The sequence below is a fragment of the Mytilus trossulus genome, chromosome 6 (genome assembly GCF_036588685.1).
Source record: "Mytilus trossulus isolate FHL-02 chromosome 6, PNRI_Mtr1.1.1.hap1, whole genome shotgun sequence".
Taxonomy (NCBI): domain Eukaryota; kingdom Metazoa; phylum Mollusca; class Bivalvia; order Mytilida; family Mytilidae; genus Mytilus; species Mytilus trossulus.
Genome location: NC_086378.1, coordinates 35,780,767 through 35,792,015, shown reverse-complemented (window position 1 = coordinate 35,792,015; position 11,249 = coordinate 35,780,767). Strand labels below are relative to the sequence as shown.

Genomic DNA, 11,249 nt, shown 5'->3' with positions numbered 1-11,249 from the left:
GCTTATTTTTTAAAGTTGACTTTTTGTGCATGTCACATGGCGACATTTTTATAGATTGTATTTATTTTTTCTAGGAAACTTATCTATTCAGACAAAAAAAACACAGAAATTAACACCTGCAACAATGAGCAAAGCCCATACTGCAAAGCCAGCTGTAAAAGGCTTTTATTGTACGTTTAAAATATTAGAATATTGAGATTTGTTACGATGACGGGCATAATGTCAGTCATAAAAAACAAATTATTTATGAAAACTTTAAAGAGCTATGCTGTAACTTTGGCTTAACGAATGCACTTAGAGTACTCGGAGTGAATTGGATACTGTGAAATTTGTATTTAAAAAAGGAAAAAACTTACAACTAACAATTCAGTCATTCGCATTCATCTCATGGAATCGTTCAGAAGGTGTAGTTCTACTAAAAAAATCACAAAGCTTATCAGTTGAAACTGTTTTATGATATGCTTCAAAGTCGATATTTCAATAGCATCCGAAGTCATCAATGAGTAATATTTTGTATCGGTTCGGAGGTTTCATCGTCATTGTTTTCTTAGTTAAATAGTTTGCTATACAAAACGGTGAATTTTATATTTATTTTTGAAATCAATAAATAAGTAATTAAAGTTTAAAAGCATAGTGAAACAATCATATTACATTTTATCATTCAAGCTTTCTTTGACTGCCCATGAGATACATGTGCATTTAGATATGGATTTAACTTTTTCTAATTTGGGACCCATCCATTGTTCTCCACAATATTTCAGCAAGTATTTGTTATGCAGGTGGAAAAGCAGCAATTAACCTTATATAAAGCTGCAATTGTCATAAATAAGTCAATTTTTGGAGTTTCGAAGCTTGTAACATACTACTGTTTCTGAACTACAAGAACAGACGAAATTTTATTAGAAACTATTTAGTTGTAAAAAAAAATCTCACTGAAAGTTTTTGATATTACTGAGGTATTTCAATACATTTCAGATACCTTTTAATCCAGTCTCAAGTTATGCACATAGAACAAACAACCCAAATGATTTTTGCATATTAAGATGTCCATTTGGTATGACAGTCATTACGTGCCAAAGCGAAATTATAGGTCTGCATTCACTTATAATTAATATTTATTCAATGTTCCAAGGTTGAGATAGTGTGGCTGTGTAATTTTATGTTCGGCACAATCCTTAATGTTGTTACATGGATTTTGTAAAACGCCTCAAAGATTCTCAAACTATAAAATTTGTATAAAGGTACGCAGGAACTTTATAAAACGCACAAAAACTTTGATTGCTGTCTGCTATGTGTATGTCTCGTTTGTTGTTTTGTCATAAATAAGACCGTTGGCTTTCTCGTTTGAATTGATTAATATTTTTTCATGTAGTAGTCTTTTAAAGCTGATATATGGGTTTTGCTCATTGTCATGTTTTGCTCATTGTCGAAGGTCGAATAGTGATAAATAGTTATTTACATGCACTCTAGTAAATAGTTGTCTCATTGGCATTTATACTACACCCCTGACCGTGGGTGACTATCATGGGTATTCAAAGTCGTTAAACATCTCCAAGTAGGTGTAACCGACATCTTATTTTAGCATATATATGTGTACCTTTGTAACTAGCTTCTGTGGTAAAATTAGAACATCAAATGTTGTGATTTCTAATTTGGTAGGTTTTCTAGAATTCTAGTAGCATAATTGTTACAGGGAAAAGATTTTTGCAAACTCTACACATTCTATCCAACAAATAATGCTACCCTTATAATCTAACCATATACGTTTTACTTAATTCAGAGAAGCATAATTTCAGCAGCCCTAGCGAGTTGAGTGTATAACTATTATATAAATGGCGCTTTCGTTTTCCAATCAGGATTTCCTTAATAGAAGGTTGAGTTTTTCAATAAAACTATTAGAACTATGTTAAAAGTGCACCTTTCGAAATTTGTTTGAGCGCTATCATGATATGGTCGTTGCCTATGGAATTTAGATGTCAGAGATCACCACGGATACGTAACCACATTCCCTTCTTTTTTCTCCGATTGTGACATTACTGAATGCAACTTATTAACTTATATTTGCAGTCAAAATATCACTACGTGTTCTACCATCTCTTTGTATTTTTGTAAATTTGCTCAACTTTCATAGTAATTTAAACGCTTTGAACAATAAGTAAACCACGTAATAAGCAATATGCATCTAATCTAAATAGAGTTTAGACATTTTTTTGGCAATATCTGCATACACTCCTCATTAAAAGAGAAGAAATGTAAGACGTCGATAATATCACAATATGGCCTAATAAATATGAATAACTTATTGACATTTTATGTTATTACTTGTTTGCTTCAAATTATGTATTAATTCTATCAAATTTAAAAATAATATTGGACATACGTTTTTTACACATAAACGAAAAACTATGAATTTTTCATCATTTTATTTTAAATCAATAATAATCATGCTACATAAAATTTATAACAAGTGAATAAAAAACCCTTTCCGATTATGCTTTCGATATCAAAGATTTAGAAAACCTGCGATTAACATACAATATATAGAATCTGTTAAGAAGATATTTCATTGAACAAGCAGAAATGGTGGAACTACAATAAACATCGATAAACTGTAACATACGGATTTCATTCACGACTGTCAGCCGATAATCCTGCCTAGGTGTAACTCCCAAAAAGGGAGCAGATGTTGTCAAAGATTACTTCCTTACCTATTGAGATACATGAAATGAAGAATATCTTTAATGTATTAATATCCGACGAAAGTTCATCAAATTGAATTTTTGCAAAAAAATAAATTTAATTCTTCAGAAATTTTTCTGTAAAGGTTTTTATCAAATTTTGTTTGGGACAATTTTTTTTTTTTTTTAAAAGACGATGAAACACATTAGATTAATCTGATATTTAGGCAATCCGTAATATTTTGCATATTTGGTAATTCAACAAGCAATTCAAAATTAAAATCAAACCTGACTTCAAACCTTGGTGCTAGTGACATGGAAACTATACAGCATGGACTACGTATTAAAGCAATATTATGAAGTGCGTTTTTTTTTTTTTAAATATCATTTTTTAAACACCAGATGCCTGATAGAACAGGTGGCAATACCAATTTCGCGCGGACAATTTGTTTTGTCAAATCATTAACAAGATAGCTGATCTAAGTCTCATATTAACTATTTGATAAATTGTGTATTCAACAGTACTGATGCTTTCTATACAGTAGTAATCAATTCTTATTGCACAATACATAAACATGATTTATATGAAAATGATAGTCCAATTTATGTATACCAACCAGAAAAGAACCCCGTATACAGTTTTATATAAACAGCAACGTGTCTTGAAGGATTTAATGAAAATGATTTAGCATCTTTGTGAGCGACCATGTTTCCCAATAGTTTGTCCTCTTATTATCTGTTTCATTGCTAATCCCACCTTTTTGCTCTGATGAATAGACCTACTTGACGGACTTTGTTGAATCGTGAGGTCTGATACTTTAGTTTTTGTCAGAAAACATTTTTTATTCTTGGTCCGTTGTGATTTAAACGATTCAGCGAATTTCGTTCTCTGGGTATTGTCGTTTAAATCGAAACGCACTTTCTTCTGTAAAGGTTTTTGTTCTTCTGATTCTATAAGATTGTATTTTTGAAATTTATTTTCCGCTTTGAAATTTTTGTCTTCTGCATATATTGGCACACTCTCGTTTTTTTCATCGTGTATATTGCGAGAAGTTTTTGTCACGTGATCTTCAGTTATTTTTAATTCGTCCGCAAAACTTGTCAATGTTGTTTTTCCTGTAACGTTCCTTTTCAAATTTAATTCTTTGACTTTATTTTCAAATATATCCTTGGATACCGATGTGGATATCAACGGAGGGGAACATTCCAAGGTATCCATTATTTTACTTCCGGGTTTGTTAACTTCGTACACCATGTCAATAGAGTTTGTTGTACTTTCTTCACTCAAGATGAACTTAAGTTTATCCCAGTTTTCCGAGTTTCGCATTGCTTCCTCAGAGGATCTATGCTTATATTTAATGCGACCGCCATAATAATCAGGACTTTTTGTCAGAGGAGGGAGACGCACAATATTACTTTTCTGTCTCGTCATTGCTGTTCTAAAATGATCAACTGCGTTCTGAATGGAGGGTAACATCATCGGTGAACTGTTAGTAAAGAAATGTTCTCTCTTTTTGGTTTTCATAGTTCATTCATTCTTAAGATTGTCACATTTCTTTATAAAAAATATTTATGCGAAACATAAACTGTTGGTTATTTTTTGTAATGGTGAAAAGCTATGTCTTCTATGCTGCTATATTTTTTTGTAATATTCGTCTACATCAGTCCTTACGCCACGTCTACTTATAAGATCACCTACAAATAAAATAATAAATATCACTGGTGTTAATTTCTTAACATTTTTGGAATATTTCCACAAATTCATAGCCCCATTGCTGTCTATGCTAAATTCTGCAGCTTCAAGCATTCATAGATATTATGTCTTAAGTTCAAATAAAGTAACAACTTTACCTTAATTCGTACTTTATTTTGGCCTATTTAACTTTTTTGAATTCGAGCGTCACTGATGAGTCTTTTGTGGACGAAACGCGCGTCTGGCGTATATACAAAATTTAGTCCTGGTATCTATGATGAGTTTATAAACCCGTAGAAGTATTATAATGAATGTTTATATATATAACTATGCGAATCCTGACTTGTGCTGAAAAATGAACATGTCTTTAATTGGATATCTGAACACACTGGTTCCCTGGAGGTCGGTAATACAAAACAGGTATTTATTCATTTTTCGCTTAGCATATGTACTACTTTCTTATGTTCATTCTGATTGGGGCCAAATTATTCTATTCATATTATGATGTAACAGTATTCAGATAAATCTAGCAATGGATGGTGAGGGTCAGGAATATATTTGTTAATACATGGAATACGTAATGACCACTAAAACTGTGAAATATGGATACTACAGTGATACACTTTGGGGACCTCAATGATCTCCAACTTTTAACTATCTTATTTGAGCCTTACTGCTGTGTCTAAAGTAGACGAAACGCTCTTTTGGAGTAAAAATATCGTGAAGGTTTTTTTTTCTTATATTGACGAGTTTCAAAGCAAAAATAGGTCAAATCTAAACAATTGATATACATTTTCTATGTGAGTGTAAAATGAAATTAGGAGTGCCAATTTAACTCCCGACTTGAGATATAAAATGCTGGTCTAAACATAAATTTCTCTTCATATAGACACATCAGAGTATCTTATGGAAAGAACGATATGGAATCAAATCAAATAAATAATGAAACTTAATACAAATATATTGATCTAGCCATCCATACTATCTTTTACTTTTCCCTGGTAACCAATTATCAATTCCACGAATTTAAGGACCTGTAAACTAAGAAAAAATTAACAAACTGACAATCTAAGTATTACATCATTACAAAAACCTGGTGTAGCGATGTGTATAGTTTTTAATTAAAGAAATCAAATAAAAAAAAAAATTCTTACCATGACTGAATTAGTTTCCAAAGAATCAATTTATCACGACTGGTTACTGAACTTCCACTCTAGTAATTATTGTATGTGTTAGAAATTCATTTTATTGTTAGATGTATCGATCTATTGCATTATACAAAGTCTATCAACATTCCATTTTTCTCTTTTATCTTTTGCAATATCCGTATTTTACCGAGGAGTGGAATACTGTTATATGCTGTTGGTGGTTTTCTAAGAATTGAAAGAACTATTTGAAATGATACCTACGTAGGAAACATATAACAGTATAAAAACTATATCTTTTTTGAATGCATCACACAGCGGCTTGCTTATATTTATTGACCTTTTCTCGGGAAGCACTTCCTGATTTGTCACTGAATCTTTAAGAATTACAATAGAAAAAATAGAAATCTTAAGACATTTTACTTAGTCTCCCTGGACAACTACAACTTCTCATCCTAGAAGTAAACCTTGACTTTTTATTTAAAACCCGAGATTAAAATCAGTCCCCAGGAAATGCTCTAACTCATTAATGCCGCATTCTTAATGGAGAATCAGCAAATAGTATTGTCAAGTACGTGGTTTGAACTGGCCGGGTATCTTACCGACGAACTCCTGCACTCGAGGATAAGTCCTTTGTACGTATTGAGTGGTGTCGTGGTAATGAAAAGCATTTTATCTTCAAATGGGAAATCAAATGAATATTCAGGATATGTCAATTCGATAGTAATACAAAGCACCATGTTTTTTTCCTAGACCGACAAGCTGAACCAGATTATAAAGGTCAGTAGGTAGGAAATGTGCAGGAAAATATTTAACCCTACTCAGACACATTATTCCGACTTAACCAATATTTTGCTCTTTTTCCAAGACTTAGTGTATAAAAAGTAGATACACTTTAAAATCTTCGGTTTGAACAGGCCGGGGATGGAACCAGCAATTTCCCTCATCTGTTAGATCGGTTTTGCTTGTTGTATGTATGCGTATATTGAGAAAGGTGGATTTTAACACTCGAACAAAAAAAATAATCAGAACAGATGTATGAAAATGATGTTCAACATACAGCCATAGACACTGAACAGGTGTCGTTTTTATATATATCGCTCAGTTTTAAACAATTAGAACGTTAAGTGACAGTTATTTTACCAATCGTTCACAATCATGACAGCCAGTTTACTAAATTGTATTTTGCAAAAACACATTAAGTTTGAATATTCCTTAAGTGTATATCGCCTTTTTCATAAGCATTGTAGGCCTTTAATAATATAGAGTTTGATCATTCCTGATAACAGAATATCTAGAAAAATCTAGAGGCAAGAATGTTTATGATAAAACAAAATATCAAGCTTATTATAAATTGTACGCACGCACGACGCAAAAAAACAAGTTTTAGTTAACCAATATCAAACAATACCGAATATCCTCAAAATGACTTCAAGAAAAATATTTAGTTTCTGATAAGGCAATCAAAATTTATAGCTTCAAATAGATATTGGCCTCTGTGCTTCATAACAAATGTGTCATTAAGTAAAACCATCAACAGGACACACAGCGACGAATTTTTGAATTTCGTAAATTTTTTGGCCTTTAAACTTCTATGATTCGAAAGTCACTGATGAGTCTTTTATTGACAATTTACACAGAATATTTCTACCGCTACTTATTTTTGATTTTTTGTTTTGTTTGGTGGTTGTTTCTTTGACGTTTATCCATATCACCTCTTATTCATCATGTTGTTAAAATTGTTCATATAACTAAAAATTATCAGGAAAGGTAGTCTTAAAATTCTTTGTTCTGCGATTTATCATCAAACTAAATATTTTTGTTAATTAATCCGTTTTAGGAAATTGTCCCAAATAAACCAAGATCTTCGTATGTCTAACCTATCATATATATACTTTAGTACCTTACCTTAAAATGTAAACTTTTCAGCCATTAACGATTCTCGTTAATTGAGTATTGATATTTTGTATGGTGTATTACTAAATATTTTATAAGGTTGATACTAACTAAACTTGGTGTTATTTATCCACTATAACAGACAACAATAATGTTTTTGTTAAACTGTTAAAGGTCTTAAAGGTGTACTATGTATCTTGATAAATCATATTAACACCATTTGATTTTACAAGATAACTAAACAGTGTAAAAGGACCTATTATATACTGTACCGTGCGTATTTTCATAGTATGCCAAATTAATGGATTGTCACGATTGTAATGTTGATTAATAATTTATTGAGTCATAACAATGAATTGATCTTACTATCCCTAGTCCCAATAATGCAGTCGTTATATTCTGCTGCTCTACTACACTGGCTGCATTCGTGGGAGAAAATCGGACACGGAGAGGGAATTATTCGAGTTACACTATCCTTTGTGTTCTGTTCGAAGTAGAAACAATGGGATTCTATTCCAACTAGATTTTCTTTGGTTGAAAAAAAAGTTCCCTTGCTAAAAGTTCTGATTTCACAATAAGTCCTTATAAAATGTTCACAGCATGACACTGGACGTATTACATTGACAATATTGTCAATATAAAACGTGAATGCCCAAACTTATATCTATATTTGAGCAAGCATTATAAAGGAGAATAAGTACGTACATGATACCAGTAATTAAACTAAAACAAACGTAATTTGTATTTTGTCATTAAATGACAATTTATATACTAGTCAACAAAGAAACGATATACGACTTTGAAAAAAAAAATACAAAAAGTATTAAATATAAAACAAAATGAGATACACTATTTTAAAAAGCTTTCATTTTCAATGCATACACATGTGATAATGAAAATCAAAACTTGTCGGAAAGTATCTAAATTCCATTTAAACGATCATATGGTGCAAACTAGTTTTGCGAAAAGTTAAAGAAATCGACACATCATTTTTAAGTACTAAATAAAATTTCAAATTTGTTTAAAAATATTCAATATGCAAACAAGTTATGTTCGTGTTGTAACTAATGGGTTGAATTATTGTTTTTTTTCAAATTTTTGGGAAAAAGTGTTTTTTGAAATCTAAAAAAATGCAAAATATTTTTTTTTTATTTTCGTCTTAAATCAATGCTAAGATATGAAAACAACACAAAGTAAATTTGGGACCTTTCGGATCAGTTTTAAGATTATTACCGCTTTTTGAATATCACTTTACACATACTGTCTATGGTAAATCAGTTGATAATGTATACATTTTAACGATTTCTCGTGGGGCCGAACTTTGCTTTACAAATAAACAAAGAAACTGTATGATTTTGAAAAATTAATTGATAGCAAACATTGTCTTTACCTTTAAATGAGAGGTTGGCATCATTAATTGGAACTTCTGTTTTTAAAATTGTCGTTTTACGTAAATTTTGTAAAAAAAAATCGCGAAAAAACGTCACGACACCAAAAAAATATTTTTTTTAAACGGATTTATATTTCCATAATGATTACTACCTTCAATATTGGTCCAATGAACGGAAAACTTTATCTTAAATTTGAAAAAAAGTCTTGTATCGTTTCTTTTGTTGGCTAGTATATAACAAAATCATTATGTCAACTTGTAATTTCATGCAATTTTGAATAGATATTCTTTCGTTAAAGTTTGAGTATTCAAGTCTTATAAGAATATTTCCGTACCAGCATCATATAAAAGTTAAACGCCTGTTTTCATCTCTAATTGTCATCCAAACTCTTGAATTCTTAGTCTTATATATTTCCTGTAAAAAATATCTTTACTACATAAGCGAAAAAGCTTTTTATAATATGGAATTAGAAAAGGGTTATACGAATTTCTCGGTATTTGTCATTTACAGGGTCAAGCTCAAAGTATTGCCGAATCCTTCTACAAAAACAAATAACAATACGAATCAATTATACATATTGCTGTTGAAAATATATTGATTTCGCGTTTTTGTACAATTTTGCATTCAAAGGTGTCGTCAACCAAAACTAATTAATTTCTATCCAAAACACAAAACATAGCTTTACTGTCAACATAGTTTTGGTTTAAGCCAAATATAACCTACTTACACATTGAATGTGTAAAGACTCTTTATTTGTCAAAATCTGTCAAAATACAGTTTTTATTATCTAAAGAGTTTGCGATTTTGGTGATATGTTAGGAAATAAACTATAACTTTGTAAGAACCTTACAGTTTACATATTGGGATGTTTTAACATGAAGTTTGGAATTATTCAGAAGAAAACAACATTTTTAATGGCTCTGGTATGAAATGAGGTCCAGGTAAAATTGGCCCAAACTTTTTGACTGCTATTCCTCAGGAAGTGTGATACCATTTATTATGAATGTAAGTTTATAACAAGAGGCAGAACTAATTTTAATTGTAAAAACAACTAAAGTGTTCGGGTTCCATGGATAACTAACATAAAAGAATAAGAATCTTTAAATTAATGTATAATTTTATTCAATTTCTTTGCATCGAATAGAATTTTTATCATATAAGAGCTTAGCTGTTACAAACACGAACAGTGTATTGGTCTTGTACAAAACAGTTTTAAAGTTCTCATCCTGAAGTGTATTTGCACAAGACGTAAAACACCAATCATCATTATTGAATAAGTGTGTAACTATCATCGTTGAAAATAACTAATACAAGTTAACAATAATCTCTCAGAATGGACAAAAGTAAAAATGCAAGGGAATATATAATTGAAGTAATATTTCATGTTAGGAAATGTGAGATCATTTTAATAACTTAGAGATCATGTTAATAACTTCGGCCAGATTATATATTAGTACAAAGCGACATAACTCAAGTATATTTTTTTAACACGTTCAATCGGATAGATTTTTAAATATCAACTCTTCTACATTATACACTTCATATTTTCAAACATTTTATCTTATTGGTGAAATTGATGATATATCATTCAATAGAGCATTTTTGTCATTTTTCTAAATGGAAAAAGAAATGTTTCCTCAAAACGGCAACGATATGAAAAATGTAGAATGTTATTGTGTTTTGATGATCTCCTCTTTCATATGTGAGATTTTGTGTTAATTTTGTTGCTTTTTCGATTTGTTTTGGTTCGTGATGTCGCTTTCTATTATTTTGTTAACTTTGAACAAACCTTCATCGTTCCATTAATATAAAATGGTTGTTATTTTATTACCAAAAAACGACGAAAAATTGTGAAATAGTTTTAGTCACGTTAAAAGTTAATTATGGTCATGAAAAATTCAACATCGCTTATTACTTACATTGTGTGAGTTCATAGAACCACTTTTCGTGTAAAGTTCCAGAGATAATGGGTTTACTTTGATAAAATATTCATGATACAGATAATTTTCTTTAAAGGTATGAACGATAGAAAGGCTTAATGAAGTTGTTATATATTTCATCACGACATTGATATATCTTAGTGATGATAGAATAACAAAACATTGATGGGTTAATAGAAAAATCAATTAAGATTCATAAAATCTCAGGGCATTGTGTAAAGTGTGGAGGAAAAAAATCAATTTGTCACTACTATAGACTGTATTGTTTAATAACAAAAATAACACTTTAATAAACTTTCTGCATCTGATGTGCTTTCGACATTTGTAACAAAAACAAACTTTTAGCTACTTCTTTACAAGCAGAACCAGATACAATGAAAGTCCCAACTATGTACTGGCTACCAAAGCTACACAAAAAACCTTACAAGTATAGATTCATTTCATCTTCAAGTCATGGTTCCACTACTAAATAGTCTGTTTAACTTATTAGTACACTTTGTACAATA

At 30.5% G+C, this 11,249-nt stretch overlaps 1 protein-coding gene across 1 annotated transcript; it reads right to left on the bottom strand.

The window, feature by feature from the left end:
- Window positions 1-2,909: 2,909 nt before the first annotated feature.
- On the bottom strand, window positions 2,910-7,596 carry LOC134723397 (uncharacterized). Its single transcript, XM_063587013.1, has 2 exons — window positions 7,425-7,596; window positions 2,910-4,373 (listed from the first exon to the last, which is right to left on the bottom strand). The coding sequence occupies exon 2, from the start codon at window positions 4,201-4,203 to the stop codon at window positions 3,364-3,366; it is 840 nt and encodes a 279-aa protein (XP_063443083.1). The 5' UTR covers window positions 4,204-4,373; window positions 7,425-7,596; the 3' UTR covers window positions 2,910-3,363.
- Window positions 7,597-11,249: the final 3,653 nt, after the last annotated feature.